The sequence below is a fragment of the Lycorma delicatula genome, chromosome 8, assembly GCF_047948215.1.
Source record: "Lycorma delicatula isolate Av1 chromosome 8, ASM4794821v1, whole genome shotgun sequence".
Classification (NCBI taxonomy): domain Eukaryota; kingdom Metazoa; phylum Arthropoda; class Insecta; order Hemiptera; family Fulgoridae; genus Lycorma; species Lycorma delicatula.
Genome location: NC_134462.1, coordinates 121,893,278 through 121,914,614, shown reverse-complemented (window position 1 = coordinate 121,914,614; position 21,337 = coordinate 121,893,278). Strand labels below are relative to the sequence as shown.

At 36.2% G+C, this 21,337-nt stretch overlaps 2 protein-coding genes across 5 annotated transcripts in view; one reads left to right on the top strand and one right to left on the bottom strand.

Annotated features, from left to right (window-relative positions):
- Positions 1 to 10,931, bottom strand: part of LOC142328897 (ABC transporter G family member 23-like) — a 95,569-nt gene extending 84,638 nt beyond the window's left edge. For both annotated transcript variants that reach the window (XM_075373036.1, XM_075373037.1), the window contains exon 1: positions 10,816 to 10,931. The gene's annotated coding sequence lies outside the window, so the exon portion shown is untranslated. The remainder of the gene's footprint in view (positions 1 to 10,815) is intronic.
- An 8,889-nt stretch (positions 10,932 to 19,820) lies between these two features.
- The window catches only part of Fuca (alpha-L-fucosidase), a 55,427-nt gene continuing 53,910 nt past the window's right edge, over positions 19,821 to 21,337 (top strand). The window contains exon 1 of one of the 3 annotated variants that reach the window (XM_075373315.1): positions 19,821 to 19,953. Coding sequence is in view for 2 of the 3 variants with exons in the window: in XM_075373313.1 (XP_075229428.1) it covers positions 20,146 to 20,251 (106 nt within the window). In the remaining variant the exon portion in view is untranslated. Of the gene's footprint in view, positions 19,954 to 20,055; positions 20,252 to 20,383; positions 20,535 to 21,337 lie in introns of those variants that run through there. The other 2 variants (XM_075373313.1, XM_075373314.1) reach the window with 2 other exon arrangements.

The window sequence follows — 21,337 nt, the reverse complement described above, 5'->3', positions numbered from 1 at the left end:
CACTGTGGAGCTCCTTATACAGGATTAACCGTCGAGAGGAGGTTGTTATCTGCCGTTTGTGAATAGGGTAATACTAGACTCACGCATAGATATCTGATGCCTCAAACAGACGCACTAGTTTGTGCTCGCTGCGACTGCCGACTGACAGTGCACCACATCCTCGTGCTGTTGTGTATCTATTGTGCGGCATTACGTTGCAATTTAAGCTAGGGACTAACATTCGAACTATTCTAGGAGATGATGAAACGAAATGATATTATGTTTTACGATTCCTTAGGGCGGTCCGTTTATATTGAAATATTTGAATTACCGTGTTTCAGTTGTTTATGTCATTTGCTGCAAAGCAGATGGTAATTTTATTATCTTAATTAGATACGAGTATATAACGTGATATATGCTTGTTTTTTATCGTAGCATACGGTACGGTTTTTTTCATTTTAATAAGTATTTTAATAGTTTTTAAACATGTTTTTGTTTTTAATTAATTTTTAATCGTGAATTATTAACATTTAATTTTTTTTAAACATATATATTATGTTCGGGCGATGATAACGCCGAAACGTTTTTCCCCCAGAAAAAATTGGTTTTTTGGCGCTTCAATGAAGGCGCTTCAAAGCAGAGCGATATGATTTGATATTGTTATAAATAAAATCAGTCTGATCATCTCTCAAGAACTTGATACCTAACAAACACCCAGAAATTTCATTTTATAGGTACTAGAAATACTATCGTTGAGAATTCTACCCGTGCGATCAGCGATAGTTAACTGAGAAGCACATTGCAACAAATTAGATCCATCGATTAAACGATTCTTTGATCTGCTATATTTGATATTTTTACCTTTTAAATAATTATCTACAGATAAAGATACAATTCTGTTACCTGCGAAAAGGGTTACAATGAATGGAATGAATCGTAGGTGATGAATGGGTTGCGATGAATGTAACAATTACGAGTAGCTGAGTGCGTTAGGAAAACCTAATCAAACCTGCTACAGCGTTATTCTTCCCCTAGCTCTGAAACGTTTAAGGTTAGTAGGTAGTAATATTTATTCTAGGTATTTCACATACCATAAAACCCAGCTCAGAACAAGAATTTTTGAAATTCCTGCACGTTTCAGAATCCTGCAGAAATTGATGCTTGTTGTAGTCAACTTGGCTACTGTGTTAAAGATGGTAGATATAAGGAAAGAATATTGAACTCCTGTAGTGCATAATCATAAGCGCTAAGATACAGTCTCTTGTGATCTCAACAAAATGATTTGCAGAAATAGAAAATTTACAATATTAAATAATCCTTAAAAACTTTTAAATTGTACAAAGTAGTTTTATGTTGATGTTAAAAACAATATTGATTCCAGTTATTATAAAAGTTGTGTACTGCTAAAGCAAATTAGATACCCATTATGGAATGCAAAGTTGGCAGGAGTCTATTACTCCCTACTTTATCGCAGAACCTGGACAGAGTCCCTTGCTGCTAGATCGTACCCATTACTAAAAGTAATAAGTAAAATTGGTAAGGTAATTTAAGAAATCACAATAGTTTATAAATTGTTAATAATTATATCTGCCTACGCTCTATTTCTTTTTCTTCTATTTTACCTTGAACTATAAGAGCCATTAAGTACAAAGATAATTCTTCACACACGATAAAAAAAATTATATACAAAACGTACGATATCTATTTTCCTAGGTAAAAAATTCAAAATATATATATTATTTATTCGTAGATAATTCTAGTCATTAACCTGTTCTGGAAGAATAATTACTAAAATTCAATTTTCACATGAACAGTGAAAGATTAGAATCATTTTGTAATTATGTACTTTTATTTTTTTTGCCTGTTTTTTCTCCTTATTTTTTATACATTTTTTCTTTTAATGCTTTTGCATTTTCTTTATTCTATACATAGAGTAATACCTCTATATATACCTTCCCATTCCTTATGCGATATACATAGTGTAAAATATGCACCGATGATTAAAATATTAATTTATACGCCAAATTAATATTAAATACTAGCTGTACCCGCCACGCTTCGCTGTGGCACATTGTAGTTGCATGGATGAGAAATGAGAAACAAAACAAAGCATACGTTTCATAAAAGTTTAATTTTGCAATACTTGTGGATGTACAATATTTTTTGTTTTTCCACTGTCTGCGTAGATATAAAGGCTATCTGGTTTGCCGACTCGGGAACACGCACATACAGTTGTCCATGTGAGAAGCAATCCGCATCTAAATCTAAACCACACAATTCTAAAGATTGACCTTGAGCTTTATTGATTGTGATTGCAAATGCCAATAGAATTGGGAATTGCAATCTTTTAAATTGAAATGGTGTATCGGTCGGGATCATGGATATTCGAAGAATGAGGACATCTTCACCTTTGAAAGGCCCCGTTAAAATCGTTGCTTCCCACTACGTTATTCATCAATTTCTTAACTGCAAGTCGCGTGCCGTTGCAGAGTTTTGGCTGATTAATATTTCGCAACAGGATAATTGGCACACCTATTTTCAATTTTAATATGTATGGTGGCATCCTTGGCAGATCAAGTGAGTTTAAAAATTCTTTTCTTTTTGTTTTGGTGTTTTTTTTTTTTTTTTAATAAAATACAGACGTTTTAGCGGTTAAATATAATTCAAAGAAATTTGTTACTTAATCAGTTGTGATTCTGTTATATTGGCAACGGCCATACGGGCTCTTTGTGATTGGTCGTTGTGTTTGACAGCGGCCATCTTGCATTGATCTGATTGGTTTTCCTTTGTTTACATTTCCATCTGATTTATTAGCCTCTTATTTATTAAAAAACTATACAAATTAAAAATAGATAGATAGATAGATTTATTAAAAATAGATGAAAGCAATCGTTGATGCGGGTTATATATCGTGCTAAAATTTGAGCTCAATCGGTGCAGAACATTTTGAGTTTTTGAAGCGTACACAAACGAACTTAACATTTTTATATATATAGATATATCATGATGATCAGGATATACTAAATAAATTATAAAATGATATTAGGAGTAATCGTATAACACCCAACATTTGTAATTATTAACAAATCGATTTGTTAAGTAACATCTACTCCATCTTTTGAGTGTAATATAAATATACATACAGTTATCCATTATCCCCAACCGCATTATTAATGCGTAAACTCTTAATTTTCACCGTTTACCTTCATGTAATGTTGTCATTGTAAACGTTTTGAGAAATCGACATGCTACATTTTGATATAATATAAATTATATTACTATACTTTGGTGGTAATATGTATAATACGATCGACTGAAATGTGCTTTTTTTCTTTTAACAGGTGGAGGAACCCATTTACCGGCGCCTGGGCAGTGTCGGGCTCGCCAACAGGTTTCGCAAGAAGTTATTAAATGCGTATGTGTTCCTGCGCACTACCGACTAAACCTCCACCCCTGGCTAACCACCCTTCCTGGTACAGCCGGTTCGCATTACTTCAGGAAGGGGGAATACGCCTTCACACACATTCAGACACGTAGCAAAGACACGAATCTCACACCCGCAAGATACCAAACATCAGACTAAAATCTCACCACACACTCCGCGACATCCAATTATCATTCACGCCGCACATTCCACACATCACATCAAAGCCGGTCACATCCGATCGCATAAACAAACAACTCAGAGACAATCGAACACTACAGTATACTTACCTCACCATCGGACGCGGGAGCGGAGTGCTCACGACCTCATCGCACCCAGGCGACTCCCACACGTACGGGGAACCCCCTAAGCTCTCAGCCGCGTGCCTATCCGCCCCCGCACCCTCCGACGATCCCTTTTTCTTCCCGTGCGAGACTCCTCCCAGATGTACCGCTCCTCCATGATCATCCCTAGCAAACCTTGCTACAGCTGTCCAGTTTTCCGCGCTTTCCAACATGATCTGCTGCAATTTCTCTGATAGGAACATTTCCCTTTTATCTACGGTGTCCAATATTTCCCTGCTCGCATAGTCAAATCGGGGACAGCTAAAGAAGACGTGATATGTTGTCTCTTCCTCGTGTACATACACCGGACAACTAGCGGAGTGATCTAGCTTAAACCTAAAAAAGTAATCTCTTAACCCACCCCAATGGCCCGCTAGAAACCGTGTGAGACAGTAATTCAGCGGGTCATGGCTCTCTCGCACCAACTCCTCAGGCCCCCAATTATGAGGTGTGTCCATCAGCCTCTATAACTAGTGTCCCACCGCATCCGCCGTTCTGTCCTCATTTCCTCTATAATGGAGCTAGCCTCTCTCCTTTTTTCCGCAGGTGATGACGCCCGTCGCTCTTTAATCTAATTCCTGCGAGTGACCTCCAGATCGACAAGTAATATTCCCGCCAACACTTCGACTGTCTCTCGAGAAACCGTGCGATATGCAGCTGTAGCACAGAGGCAGCTCCTTCTGTGTAATGATTTGAGAGCACGCCTGTATACGGCGTATCTAGTGACCCCTCCTCATATCTCGGCACCGTAAAGTAACGTGGAGTACATCACTCCAGACAGCAGCCTCCTTCTCTGCTGCCTCGTTCCCCCACAGTTCGGCAGTAATCTAGCAACCAGACAGACGCATTGGTTTGCTTGGCACTTCTCTCGCCACCACCCCTTTCTCTACCGAATTGGGTGGTGGCGGGAGAAATGGTCTTATCCTTTAGGGCATTAGCCTTAAAGCATAAGACCGAATGTCTGTGCCGCAAACGGAAACTGAGCCTCGAACGGTTTAGCGATCGGTAGAAATAAATACCGTTTTAAATACACAGTTCGCTTATTTAAATAAATAAGTTACCGATAAATATTATTGGTCGTATCGTGTGATAAAAGTAATTGAATGTTACATTTTTTCATTATCTTCTTAACATTTCAAAGATCTGCATCCATTTGTTTCTATCTTCTTGTTGCAAAGCACGACATATGATATGAACTCATAATAATATTTTAAGAGGTTTAAAAACAGTATATTAAAAAAAAAGTGGTTTACGGCTGATGTGGTGTATACATTTTTATGTAATTTTTACTTAATCGGCTATATGGCGACTATAAACGGAAAGTGTATAGATCGATTTAAAATTTTTATGTATTTTTGAGAATGTTGAGGTTTCACTTCCCCTGAGTTCAAAAACCGTACAAATTTCCGATAGATTTATATACGTACACGTTCATGAGAACGTATGTCGGCAAGTATCTGATTTTTTCTCCGGTTTGGCTCGGCATAAGTTCTTCGAAAACTGTTAAAAGAATTTCCTGTAAATGGGACGTTATTGGCATTAAATTTTGAATAAAATTAAAAAAAGGTGGAGGGGTCATATTTTGAATTTAAGACTTTTTGTACAGCGGTCGGAGGGGGGCGGATGTTAAACATTATTTCTAAGAAGCTTTCACCTTGTATCTTGAAAACCCATCGATCAAAAAAGTTGAAATTCGGTAGAAATATTTGGCTGTATGTATCCCAGGTTTGGCTTGATTTTCGACCCCGTCGATCAAGCAGACATCACGGTTCCCATATCCCTAAAAGGTTTCTAATAAAAATTTAGTTTTTTTTTCCATACTTTTAATACTGCGTAATTTGTTAGGATAAAAAGTCATTAAAGTAGGAGAAACGAACTCTTTTTTTCTGAACATTGACGTTTTTCGCAATTGTACTGTAAATATTCTATAATTAAGTCATTAATATTTAAAAACTCTATGGCGTATTTGAAGTAAAAATCCGTCAAGAGCAAAGTCGATTAAGTTATGAAATCTTTTGCTAGCTTATTTATTTTTTTTTTAAACGGGAAGTCTTCTTTTTAAAAGAAGCAGTAAAGAGTATAGTTTGGATTTAACGGCTTTTACTTCAGAGCTATCGGGACGTCACTTGATTACCACGACGCTTCTTTACTTACACGATATAACTTAATTTTAATAGAATTCTTATAAAAACTGATAATTTACGTGGATTATATTAAGAAAATAATTAAAATTAGATAAATCTCTATTAGCAATGAGAAATTTTACGAAAATTCGTGAAAATTATGCTCGAAGAAACAATTTTTTAGCGAATCAAATATGTTGATCGTACTTTTGCGATAAATTAATCTTCAACAAACTAATTAATATACTCACATAATATAAGAGTTAAGTAAAAGTCGGGTGTTTGATCGTTCGTTTAAATAATGTGCTGCCGGTATCCGCACTAGTAAGTTTACATTAGAAAAAAAATCCGGCCAAAAATGCCGTCAAATCCTAAATAAATAAAACCTATAAATTTAAAAAAATATAAAATATTGGAGATTACAGTAATTTATTAAATAGGCGTAACGAAACGTCCTTCGAACCTGAATACCCGTCATCGAATTCAAAGGTTAATATCAGTAATAAAGCGCATTTCTTACAACATAGTTCAAACATAATTACTTTTAACAATAAATGCGATTAATCACTATTACGTGATGTAATTCATTATTATACGTAATGCATTATCAAGTCGAAGATACATTTTTTTTTAATCGATTTAAAACGATCGCTAATCGTGTTCTTAACATGAGACAATATTACATTAGTCTTGGACCATCTGTTTGGAAACTGCACATTTTTTAAAAAGATAGAATGGAATTTGTTTGAAGAAATGATGGTTTTTTTTTTTTGTTATTTTCTTTATAAAAGTTTATATAACTTGAAATAGGTTACTCTACCTTTACGATGAATTTTTTTCTGAATATACAAAAAGATAGAAGCACAGGTCATCTGTCAGAGTTTCTTTCTGCGGATGAAATTATATTCTCAGTATAATCGTTGACCCGTATTACGGTGAACAAAGTAATAGCGCCATTTACCGGCAGATGAGCGATAATAACAATTAGTTTAAGTGAAGGAGGCAATGGGTTTTTAGCAATACAAAAAAGCAGTGCTAAAAAGAGAAGTGCCGGAACGCTGAATTTGTTCCCCCCACGATTTTTTTCTTAAAGTTTGTCAGATTAGCTGATATTTATTTTTTTAATATTTTCCTTTTTGATTTTTTGTGAGAATATTATTTTAGGCGTTAAACAAAATAAGGATATTTATTTTTTATTTTTGTATTACATTTGTACATTTTATTTTTGTATTATTTATTAGTATGACAAATGGAGCAGTCTGTTATAAAAAAAAACCAGTTTTATAAATCTGCATTACTTTCAAATTCATAATTTGTTTTATTATTATGTAGAATAGGCCAAAAAGGCGTCACGAACGAAATTTTTTCCAAGTGTCTGTCAATAAAACTGAATAACCAAAAAACTAACAAGACTGACAGTCTTTTGTAATCCTCAGTTGATTTTTTAATCTTCTTACAAGAAACGACCGAATAAATAATAAATATTATAATTTTGCAGTAATATTTTCAAATAACAGTTTAAACAAATTATCGTACCGTCGTAACCCCCGTATTAAGTATAAAAGCTGTGTAATCAGTCGAGTTCGAGCTCAAAGTACCTACCTAGGTGTTTTGTTTGATGAGAAGTTGCTATTTAGCAACCGCGTTAGGCAAATAGCGGCGGACGCCGTCTCTGTGATGGAGAAGCTTAGGATGATTGCTCGAAAGGATTACGGGCTGTCGGGCCGTCATTTGTACATGGTGTACCGAGATGTCTTCGAAAGTATGACCTCTTACACTGCGTCTTTTGTATTTACGCCTTATGCCTCTCCTTTGTATTTAAGGGCAACGGATGCCCAGGAGCTCTTCCACCGCGACCTTGAACCAATATTTGTTTCGGTTCCGCCTGGCAGCTGATGAGCTGTGTGTCTGCGGGGAGGTCCAGTCAAAGGAACACATGATCTTCAACCGTCCAGTTCTTGGGGGAGGGGGGGCAGAACTCAGGCCACCCTGGAACTTAGAGGTCTTGAGGAAAATTGGCCACTCATAAGCGGCGAGTCAGTGTGGCGAGAGCCGCATTGTCGGACCGTGTGGGTGTTCCTTGATGCCGTTGCATTGTTCAACCGGCATCAGAAATTTATTTTAAGGGAAAAGACTCCTACCTCGCTGCTGCGGGAAGCTACCCGAGAGTTACGGGTGGCCGCCAGCCAATTAAGCCTGCAAGCGCTTTATAAATGGTGGAAAGGAACTTGTTGGCATTTAGCGACCTAGGCGTGGCAACGAATCGCTACCTCGACGAAATAAATTAAATTTGAGTGCCATATATGTTTTTGAGTAGTTGACGGGGTGGGCCTACTCATTTTATAAATATATTACAAGTGAACGGTGGGACACGAAGCAAGCGGTTTGCGGCGCTCCACGCTTAGTTCGCTCACGCAATTAGGTTAGCTGTAGGAGCTAGTTAGTACACTGGTCCCTGAACTGACTCGAGGACGTAACCGTTTGTGGCACACAAAGAAATGCCGTGCAAACCAATTTAGCCTATAACGATTACATCTTATAACGTTGAACGATTTTCTCAAACTTGGTAGACCGGGTACTATTTGGCGGGAAGAAGAACGTATTAATTTTTGTCAAAAATTGAAAAAAGAAGTGAGATTGTTTCAAAATCAACTTTCAGATATATACTCAGAACTTAAGCAAAAAAAAAAATGCAGTTACATAATTATAGTTTTTTATCGAGATCACAAATCACCAGAAAATTTTTATCTGACATTCACCCCCTTCACACAAAATGAGTATATATATTTTTCTTTTTTTAGCTATACTTTGCTTCAGAAAAGGAGTTAATGGGAGTTTTTTACATCTATGTTTTCTACACGAATAGGTCTTCAGACCAATATAAAAATGTTTTCCCATCTATCTGGGATTCCAGCGGTCTGGGATAACAAATAACAAAACGTATTTTTTTATTAAAAAATAAAATTGATGCATTTAAAATTTAAGAATTTTAATTTATTGATAGCTCTTACTCTATTTTTTGAAGAAATAATTAGCCAAACATTTTCACCCCCTTCTTTGAAAATTACATCGATGATTTAGAATTACGGTTGTGTCTTTGTATTTTTAAACAATTTTAAAAAGTTCTTTTAAATATTAAAATCATTTAGACGCGTAATTATTTTATTCCCGGAACAATGCCGAGCTCAATCTTCAGAAGTTCAAATAACATCAAATGGAGAAACTATTACGAACTTGAAAAGCGGAATACTCTCTCCGTTGCTTAACATAAATATAAATTTAACAGGTCTTACTACTGGAAAACTTGAATTGCACTTGGACGGAGATTAAATAAATAATTGTGAAGAAATGACAAATTTGAGAAAATTCTTAGATGAACAGTAACAGTGAGAGTTGATACAAGTTGTGCACATAGCACAACTGATTGACATATCGACAAAAGTCATTCTGTATTTATGTCCCATTGTAACTTTCGTTAAGTCCTCTACGCGTATAAAATCAGATTTTTATATATATGTTTGTTTGTCCCGTATGCGTTTTTGTACCATTGCATCAAACTTTGGTGAGTTGTTGTGCGCACGCCCGCAAAGGTTTCTGAATTAGTTTGGACCCGTAGGTGGCGTTGGGGTCAAGATATTTGGAAAAATTGTATTTATGTACAGATTTGGCTCATATTCAGAATATATATTAATTAAGTGAAAATAAAAAGTTTTGCAAAAACTACACCCGCTAGGTGGCGCCGGTGTTGAAATATTTACGAAACAAACAAACAAATATACAAACCGGCTTTTTTCTTCCGTATATATAAAAGGCAATGTTCGTATGTGCGACCGTTGTAAACTAAAAAACTACTAGACCGATTTACGCGCGGGTTTTGCTAAACGAACCGCGTTCTTCGGAGAAGGTTTAAAGCTATTGAAATCCTCGAACTTATCAGTAGAAAGTTACGGGTATTTTGAACCGACTACTATGTTTAGAGAATAGTTAGAATTAAATCCGATAGGTAGTGCTGTTTTGACAGTTGGATTTATTTAGATTCTGACTTTTATAAAGTCAAAGATTAAATTTTGTGAAGTTCCGTAATACTCAGTTTTTTAATGTTTTATCAAACGTTCAATTATGTTCAATCTATATATATATGTATATATATATATATATATATAGATTAAATGAATGAAAGATTTTAATCTTTCTATATATATATATATATATATATATATATATATATATACTCAAATCTAGCAATAGCGAAGCATTACCGGGTCTGCTACTTAGAAAATAAATATTTTTACATAAAGATGTGAAAAAAAAAGAATTCATAATCTTGGTTATTGGTTTTCAACATAAAAGAATTGTTTTATCATAAACAAACAAGTAGAGCTTAAAATTTTCTCAATCGTTTTAAACCAAAAAGTTTCTTCTGTAAGTTTCAGAAAAAATGAATTTGCATACCTTGACCGTCGTAGTCGGAAAAGTTGCAATTCATTGCCGGCTTTTTTTTAGCAGTATACTCTAAATACTGTATAATTCTGACGATAAGAACTAAAAATTTTGACGTCATTTGGTGAAAGGAATCGAAATTTTCTACTAGGAATTTTGATTTTTTTCTCACTTATACTTTTAATATTGCATAATTTGTTAAGGTAAAATCGTCATTTAACCAACCGTTCAAAGTTTTGCGAGTTTACTCAAAATACTGCACAATTAAGTCATTAATATTTAAAAACCGTTTGGCTATTTGAAATTAAAATCTGTCAAGAGCAAAGCCGGGAAAATATACAACCTTTTACCAGATTTTTCAAATCTAATTAAGTTTTGAAATAAATAAAGTTTCGCAGTCGTGTAAATCCGTTGTAATTTGTTTATCTGCTGAATTTTTTTAAAATAATTAATTTTATAAGCACTTTTAAATAATGGATAACAATAATTATTTTTATTTACTTACGATGATTTTATTTTAAAATATCCAGTAGTTTTATCATACGTAAATTAATCGCCTAAGTTTAAAAAGTGAAAAACTAGTCTCTCACGTTGCGTTGTCTGTAGAATCTTAAAACAAACTGTTGGATGTTTAATTATTGTTTACGATCACAATGAAGGTTATATATATATATATATATATATATATATATATATATATATATATATATATATATATAGTATTTAATTTTTTTTTTAATTCATAAATTAATTACAGTTTTTATCTTTATCTCACGTTGGTTGAGTACGATTGATCTCTGACGTAGAAAGCTACTTAATTTAAACGTTCAGGGATATATGTAAAACTTTTATTAATTAACTTCGCTTTTAAATATATAATTACTTTTTTTTTACTGTTAGTACTTTTTTATGTTATGTAAATAACATCCTTTATGTGTTCACTGAATCATACGAAAAAAAATAACATGTTAGGTCTATAATATACAATATAATTACTAAATGTAGTCCGGTTAGAATTCGTTTTTTTGTCGGGTTTTCCTTTACATTGTTTAGTTTATACTTGAATGCGTCAATTTTTTTTCGTTATTAATTCACCGTGCGCGCTTGAAATGTTTTCATCGGTAATGGAAATTCTATTATGGATTATCTGAAAAAAGTAAAGTAACTGGATTTGTACGTGAACCCTCTAGATGAAAAAGCGGAAGATGTTGTCTCTTACATATGGAGGTCGGTTAGACCTCCATATATTTTCACACCGTATGAATTGGTTTGCTTGGCATTTCTCCCGCCACCACCCCATTCGGTCGCCCTATGGCACAGACGGAATGTCTGTGCCACAAACGTTTACTGAGCCTCGAAACAGTTTAGCGACCAGTGCCCTAAATAGCTCCTAGAGCTTACCTAACAGCGTAAGCGGCCTAGCGCTGTGCCATACACCACCGGCTAACGTGTCCCAACCGCTTACTTGTCATATATTTATTAAAATGGGTAGATGCACCCCGTCAACTACTAAAAATATGTATGACATCCATGAATTAAAATTTACTTTGTCTAGACAGCAATTTGCTGCCACGCCTAGGTCGCTGAATGCCAGCAAGTACCTGTCCACCATATTAAAGCGCTTGAAGCCTTAATTGGCTGTTGGTCAGCCATATATTTCTAGGTTAGCTTCCGACAGCAGTGCGGTAGGAGTCTTCCCTTAGGTAAATTACTGATATCTGTTGAACATAGCAACCGCATCAGGAAACTCCCACACGGTCCGACAATGCAGCTTTCGCCAAATTGACTAGCCGCTTGTGACTGGCCAATATTTCCCTTGATCTCTAAGTTTCAGGGTGGTGGCCTGGTCTCTGCCCCCCCCCCCCCCCAGAAGAGCAGAGCAGTTAAACATCAGGTGTTCATTTGACTGGACCTCCCCGCAGATGCACAGTTCATCAGCTGCCCGAAACAGATATCGGTTTAAATTAACATGGTTGGTGAGCACCTAGGCACCCGTTGCCCTTAAAAACGAAGGAGACGCACACCATCCCCCCAGATCAATAAACTTGTACAGGGATCTTCCCTTAATCGTGGTGTCCCATTCCAGCTGCCATGGTTCCATCGTGATGCTCTGCAGCCTCTTCCGCAGGCGGGAGATGGGCAACTGAACGAAATTTAGATCCGGTGCTTTGTGATCACCGTTCCGCTCCGATACTGGCCTGGCTCGAAACCGCATCCCAAATACCTCGGCCTCCCGGCCGCAATCTCTACATTGCTGCCTGAACTTTCACCACTAAATAGATTGGGAGAGCCTTTCCCAATACGGTGGTAGCCTCGTAGGAGGTTGTTTTAAAAACACCATTGTATACAAACAATTAAGGCTCTGCGCTGGGCACTCCTTAAATTTTGAACAAGTGCTCTATTCATATCCATAGGTTGGACTATTCGACGTAAGAGGTCATGCTTTCGAAGACACCTGGGTACACCGTGTACATTTGACGGCCAGACAACCCATAGTCCTTCCGAGCAATCCTCCTAAGTTTGTGCAACACTGAGACGGCGTCCGCCGTTACTTGCCTAATGCGGTTGCTAAACAGCAACTTCTCATCAAACAAAACACCTAGGTACTTATAAACTCGAACTAGGTTGATTACACAGTCTTTATACTTAATGCGGGGGTTTCGACTGTACGATAATTTGTCTGCACCGTTGAGAAACATAAACTTCGTCTTGGGCACAAAAATCTTTAAATTTTGAATCTCCATCCATTCCTCCGCGGTTGACAAGGCCGCTTGCGCTCGATCTTCCAGCTGCGGTCGTGAATTACCACGAACTAAAGGGAAACAGTCATCGGCGAAAGCCTGGGCCATTACCCCTTCTGGTAATGTCAATCCCAGAAACCCGTCAAATACCAGGTTCCACAGCAGGGACCGAGAACGGAACCCTGCGGGCTTCCCCTGGTAACGGATTTTTCTACAGCCAGGTGCGCATCTACACCGTATAAATATTAAAAAATGTTAGATTTTTCTAATCGATAATTTAAAAAAAAATCTCTGAACCTTGCTCACAAGCATCAAGTTTATTTCGCGCATCGCCGTGACTCGCTCCATAAGCGCGTGTGAAAAAATACATGTTGCATAGTCAACGTATCCCTTAGTTAAAAAACCTCATACCCAGTCATCATGACCCTCAAAGTAGATGGTAACGCTATCTGAATACCCTCAATATCGCTAATATTAGATACCGCAAACAAAGAAACGTTAACGTTCCAGTTTGCAGCATCATAACGAACTAGCTTCTAGTTTGCCCCGGTCAAAGTTTTTCGACCTTAAATTGAATGTAACTCAGAACCACTCAATCGATCTTCATCAAATTGTTACATGCGTAACTGCAGATACACTACTACAACACATCTAAATTTTAGTGAAATTGATTTAATAGTTTTGAAGATTTTTGACCCACAAAATTTTATACATAGGCTTATAAATATATAAAAAAAAGTATATTATACACACACACACATATATATATATATATATATATATATATATAAAATATCAATAAAGATATACTATTCAATTTAAGTGAATAACGAAGAGCCTTAAATCTTTTTTCTCCATTTGCAATGCAAATCTTATTTATCAATGAAAAATATTAATTGGTCTCTTTCCCGAATAGTTCTTTATCACAAAAAATTTAAATGATTGTTATTGTATTTAAAATTTAAATGTACCGTTTCAGTTATGACATTATACACATTTCAGCATCGCTTATAAAAAATTACAATATAGAAAATAAATTTACAAATTATGTTAATATTATTATTAGTTTCCAGCTATATAGTTATATTGTTTATAGCCGGAAAATATGCTAATCAGGACAAGTTTTCGTCGGTATTTTTTTTTTTTTTGCTGAACTTGACGTTGCCTTACTTTCTCTAATTAAAACTAAAACAATTTTGTCGTTAAAAAATTTTAATGTCGATGTTTTTTTTTTCTTTGCTTGATATTTCCTTCCTGGTCGGACAAATTTAGATGAAATCGGCTTGATATTTTAGCATTTGAGACATTTGATATCGTTTAATTTTGATCACAATCGGCGAAAGGGACAAGAAAATACGGAATTTATGGGACGCGCACCTCAAAATTTTATTCAAAGGGTAGGCAAATTTTTCATATAATTTAATGCACCTGAGATAGCTAACATCATTTCTGTGGCGTTTGGCTTTATTAAGAAATGGAGCCAAAAAAACACTTTTTTCTTGAAAAAAAATCACTATAATAACATTTCTGAAAGAAGAGATGATTCTACTGCATTATCTCGTTTTGATTTTTGGACAATTTCTTTCAGAGATAAGGAAAAATAAGCCCGTTTTTTCAATTTGTTTTTTTTTTTGTGAAATTATCGTATCAAGTTTTGCGTATTTCAGACCGGATTAAAGTAAATTTTTATGAAAGTTCGTAAGAACTTTTGGTGCCATTTAATTAAGGTAAAATTGGGGAGGGAAGATACGGTCACCGCCGTTCCCTAATTCTTTAGTTTCTATAATTATTTATTTAGACTTTAATGTTCCACTTAAGTAATAATTTTCGACGCCGAAAACTTTTGTAATTATCCTTCTTTTCTTAATTTACTACTTATAATCACCGATGTGATTTTTCTTCCCTTTTTCCTCTGTTTTTAAATATAATAACCCTAGAAAATCTTAATTTATCTTATTACTTTTTTTAATTAATGCAAAAAAGAAGATTTTCAATTTCAAAGTAGGTTTTATTTTCATCATTCACATCGGTATTGTAAGATGTAAGTTTTAACATATTTCATTTTGACGACAGCATTGTATTAACTACGTATTTTTCCACTGTCTCTTCTCTTTTTTTCTCTATCTATCTCTCCTAGTGTGCGCGCACTATCGTATATCTAAAAATAAATTGTGCCCTAATTTTCTAATTTGTCGAATTTAATATTTCTTTTCGTTTTGTCATCGGTTATAGTTTTATTAATATTTTTTCAAGATAGTTATGCAGATATAATATATATATATATATATATATATATATATATTACGCAACGAGTCTATAATGACAGCCATTAATCCACGAATACGAAGTAAGTTACAACACGAGTCTTGGCGAGCGTCGTAAACTTTGCAAGAATGCATCATAGAGAGCTACATACCGTATTTTTTCTACAGCTGAAAAAATACTGAGATTATCGATTTAAATTCACGATAGAATCATAATGTTTACGGAATATTTTTTATACATTTCAAAAAATACATTACACAATACATTTCTGTGGCGATAGGTTATTAACAATAAGTTCTGCCTTTCCTTTAATATTGATCGGTGTGAAAAACTTTCTTCTTCAGAATTGTATATAAGTAACAAAAGGATTAACGGTGTAATTAAACACGTAGTTATCTATCGGTGTACTTTCAAATTAATCTCTGCTTGCTAACTACTAAATCGAAAATTTCATCAAAATCGGTTTATCCAGACAAAAATTAAGTTTCAAACACGCCAACACACGTACATACATACGTACGTACAAATATTACCCCCACTTTTTTGCTGTTTTTTAGGGTACCTGGGTTATGAAACGTACAGAAATGCAAAAATACCCGTACAATTTTTTGACCGATTTCCTTACTTTCTTTCTTGCAGCGTAGTTCTAGTGCTATGATGCCGGAAAGTAAAAGAAAAATTAATTAATCCAAATTATGGAAAATGTTTGACGACCCGGCTACCTAAGCAGGCAACTTATCTTTATGTACTTGTAAACGTAAAGCATTTAATCCACGGCCTATGGACACATAGAGTATAATGAAATCCAGCTAACCAATAAGATTATAAGAAATTATTCTTATAATCTTTTGATGCGAAGCGGACAGTCGTCGTGCTTGTGACCTTCCTAGCCACAATGCGCGCATACCAATGCACACATACTTGCATACTTACAGAATTTGGCTCTGTGGTTAAAACGACAGCACTTGAAACACCTTTGTACATCCACGTACTCTTTAATCGTACAGGACGTTAAATCGACATACAATCTATCCTCGGACACAAACTTCTTAAAGAGACCAGCGCCAAGTTCAAACACGCCGTGATACTGCTGGGCATCATGCTTATCAGTCTTGAAGAGTAGCCTACACCCTTTCCTGAATTCGGCCTCATCCATTTCGGTGTTCTGCTCCCTGACGAGAGGCAGAACCTCCTCATCGGATAGTCGTCGGTCAGTGTTGTACATAATGACACGGGGCCTACGCTTTCGCTTCGGGTCGACCTTAACCTAGAGCTTTTTTACCTCAGGAGACTCCGAGATGACTTGGACTGTCTCCTTGTTGTTTGCAACCACTTCCAGCCCCTTGCTGGTCTCTTTAATTTCTCTAATCCTAATGTTTTTCCGGTCACTGCAAAGAGCAACCTGAAAATCCTCCTTGTTGTCTACTGGTTTTAGTAAACCCATTAGGCTTATTTACAAACAGTACCTCGGGCTGCTTCGAGGTTTGACTACCTTCGCACTTGACTACCTTCACAACGTTAGCGTAACGCTTTGGCTGTTTAGGAGCAGGCGCCGGAACCTGAACTACCTTGACCTCCGTGGACTTGGAGGCCAACTTTTCAAAGCCACCTGCCAAAGTCGATAGAACACCCCGAACATGCCTTAAACGTGGCAATATCCTACTTCTCGCCCCTGCGCTAACGCTGCGGGGACCTTCGACAAAATTAAGAAGATTGTCTAAACTTTGTTGCGCTGTAGCCAACATCGCGACAGAACTGCCAGGTCTGCCCTGTGCCGCCTTGAACTTCGACCAACGGGTCGCCCCTAACTTCCCGGGTGGAAGTCCTTACATCCATCTCCGAGCCTTCACTCCCTGAATCTGAGCAGTACGGCGAAATTTCCGTTCTCCTTTTCCGCCTAGGCCCGACTAATAGCTGGTCCTCTAGCATGGCCAGAGTTACCCTAACCTCACTAACTTGGGATTTAGACATCTCGACGTCTTCCTCCTGCCAATAAACTTGGCAAGCCCACGAATGTGACGACTGTCCGCAGCGAGCCACGGACAGCTGGGGATCTTCTACATTCCCCTGTCATTCTTTACACCTCTTGGCCGCTACTGGATCGACTACAAGTAACCACAGATTACGGCTCTCGTTCTAAAAAGATCGCAAGCAGGACTAGGGAGTATTCCCTTGCTTGTCACTGGGTCTTACGAATACTTCTGCTAAAATCAGAAGTGACAAGTCTAAACAAATGTGCTAACCGTGATAACAGCCTAAGTCCAAGAAAACCCAATACTGCTGAAGGGTACACACTCAACCAGACAGCCTAAAAATCAATGAAAATAGACTAAACTCACAGCCCTCTGGGCGCACTCGAGGAGACCAGAAATAGGCCCCAACCAGTCTGTAATTTCTACCGTGTTTGCCTGAATCTGGTCAGTGCAGAAATCCGGAAGTTGGTGATGCCGCAGAGAACTCCGACCCAGATCGCAGTTCCTCTATGAATCCTCCCATCTGGGTGATTCGTCCTGAAGCCTTGATAACCTTGTAGCCTGACATAGTTCCGGTCAGTAAAGTGCGTTTCCAATATCAATATTACGTCCAGAGAATTGGAAACTTCCGTAACACCTAGCTCCTCACGCCTAGAAAGTAGGCCGTTAATGTTCCATGCAGCGATTCGTAGATATCTGGACATCAACAGATTTTGAAGAACACTTGGGTGAACAAGGCTATGAAACTCCCTGTCTGTTGAATCCGGAAGTTTATATTTGATAAAAGCCTGTCCAACTTGTTCACACTTCCCTCACTAGCACGCCCAGCTGCCGCAGCATACGTTCTATAGAGAGATTCAGGCTTCGTATCGACTATCCTCGGCACTCTACGACCCAACAAAGGGAAGTTTTTATCATCAAACGCGGGGCAGGCCACCCTGCGGCTAGAGGGTTCGACTCTTGGAGCAAGCTGCGAGTTCCAATTCGCCTTCCACCTACGCTTCCTCTCCAATATGTCTTGATATACTCTGCAATCTCGGTACTTTGCCGTATGGTCAGATTGACACAAAGCGCAGGTTGCAGCAGTGCTCCTGCCCTTCCGGGGACAGTCAGCTTTCCGATGGCCCTCTCCACATTTCACTCAGCGGAAAGGCCTCGTACAATTGTTCTTAGTGTGCCCATATTACTGACACCTCATGCATTGCAAGAGTCCTCTAGGCTTCCGTGGCGTCTCGTATGACACTCTGCAATTGGCAATGTACTCCAATTTAAAGATGTTCTTATTGTTCTCTTGTGGCTCCAGGTTCACTAAGAGAATCGATGTGGGCCCCTAGTTACCCTGTGGTGTGCATTTATTAAGTTCTTCACCCGATGGCCGTGGCCAGTAGTAGGTTGAGACTCATGGTTATACTCTCGTTGTCACTTGAAGCACCTGACAGATTGTTCGCAAAGTCGTCTCTAATAAGCTTCCTGCGCGCAGCCCTCCTCGGGTTCCTATCCAACGACGGCAGTGGACCACGTTTCCTAGACGCTACATGACAACCTCCAATGTCAGATAGCTCCTCGTCTACCATATCTGCCGAAGGCAGCTGATCCTTATCGTGCAAGAACTAAGCGTACATATACATAAACTTTAAAACATACTACATAAACATAAACTAGAAACCATAAAAAGTAAACAAGGAAGTAAGCAAAAAAGTAGACGAACAAAGAATACTCCCTAGCAACGGAGCGGTGGAACGAAAAGATCCTCCAAGATTATAATTGGAATGAAGAATTAATAAAACTTAATACCTAATGAGAATTAACTTCCAAAACGCAACCGCAGATATAAAACAAAACGAAACATGACACAATATTACACAAAAACAACTTTTAGGTAGAATACACAAACACACGACTATCTCAAAGAACAGCTGACTATATATATATATATATATATACTTTTTAAAATGCTCATGCCTTTTTTCAAAAGAGCGTATTCAGAGATCTGACTGGGATCTGATGGATTTTGCGATAAATTTGGTATTGTGCAATTGAATCATCAGAGGAACATAGATTTGTCGACAACAATTTTAAATCGAAAAAGAATAATAGAGATGCGTGATAGACATACACTTTAAACTGCATCTTAATAGAACTGAAACTCGGCAGAGTAATATAAAGGTTAAACATGTTAGACTGTCGAATTTTGTCGTCATTGGTTAATTTTTTTATAGTTGTCTAAATTATGACAACGAAAAACTAAAAAATCTGAAAAATGTGTATTTTCAGCCAATAAGAAGAAACGGAAACGATACGTGCTGTTTTCCGAAAGAATTAATGAACCCAATAGTGAAATTAAGTTTTTTTACGACACAGTAACATGGTAAAAATCACTTGCCAAGTTATACGGCGCTTAGTACAGTATGTAACGCCGGTTTCCGTGTCGCGAGTGGTAGCGTCTGGGCCTTTCATTCGGAGGTCCCGGGTTCGAATTCCCCGGTCCAGGCATGGCACTTTCACACGCTACAGAATTATCATTTCATCTCATCCTCTGAAGCAATACCTAATGGTCATCCCGGAGGCAAAAAACAAGTATAGTATGTTATAAGTTGACAATCCGTCAGTTATAACGACCGATAGCCCAGTTATCTTCTGGACGGGAGGTTCAGTCAAAATGTTGTAAGTATGTAGGTTATGTTATATTTTAATGGCTGAGTAGTTGCTGGATGTTGTAGGTGTATTAGGTTATGTTATGCTTTAAGGGCACATATACTAGTAGTATCCTAAGACTTCGGTTTATTAATATTGAATTAATATAGTTTATTATCACGTGAAACTTCTAAAATTTGATTATGTTAGATTATTTGGTTGATGCTTAAAAGTAATGGTAAAGTTTTTATTGCTTCTTTCACCTCCCTGATTTTAGTTAAAAAAATCAAATATCAGTTGAAACGAATTTTATGTTATTTAGTTAAAGGTTGGGGCATAAATTTATATATATGTTATTTATATTTACTTTATAATTTTTGTAAATGTATTGATTAACCGAAATTATTTAATTCGAAAGTAACATTCGGTAACAAAAGTAACATTTGAATTTGATTGGTGAATTCAAAGTCGAGTCATTTTTAACTGATAATAATTTATCAGTTGATAAGTGTCAGTTTACTGTAATCTTTGAACTGGGAACGTCAAAATGTTTCTCTGTTGTTTTTTATTAACATGTATGTCTGTTATTGTATTTGCTATTAACGTAAGAGGTGGGTAACATTTATTTTGTTTTGGCGATTTTTTATTAAAATAAAGATAGAATGGTGTTGATTTATGAAACTGTGTACAGAAATTATAAATATCCACAAATTTCTGTTTTGATTTAACTTAATTGAATTCTGTTTAAAATGATAAATGTGTGTTAAATGTTTTTAAAACATTGTAAATGTTTTACATTTTTATATTTCTAATTAAAAATTCTTCAAAATTTTTTTATTTAATTACATTGATTTACATAAATTTGGATTTACTGTTGCCTTATATATTACTTTTTTACTCAACAGTGCCAATGAGAAGTTTGATGAAGATATGTTAATTATTTTTTTTTAGACTTTAGCTCATAAATTCATCTTTACTGTATGTACATTAGTAATCTCATCCAGCTTAAAATGAAGAATGTTTTTTTTTTATGTTTTATTGCTGTTAATTTCAAAAATAAAAACTATTGTTTATCCTGGCTGTATGTATAGTGTATATATTTATTCTGAATAGGATTTTATATTATGTTTTTGTGATTGAATTAATTTGTTTATTTATGAAATTTAAAACTGACTTTATGAGCTGTAGATTATACAGTTCTGAATAATGAAGCAGAAATAAAGTAGTTAAAGCTCTGTTTAATTGTAGCTCTGAGCAACCTTTACTTCTATATGACTGCCATATAAATCTAACAATTACAGCAAGAGAAACAATTATTGATTTTCATCATTGTAACTTAATTTTCTTGTATAGATACTTATTAAAAGATTGTTTATTAGCATACCATTTGTTAAAGTAATTGATGTATTGTAAT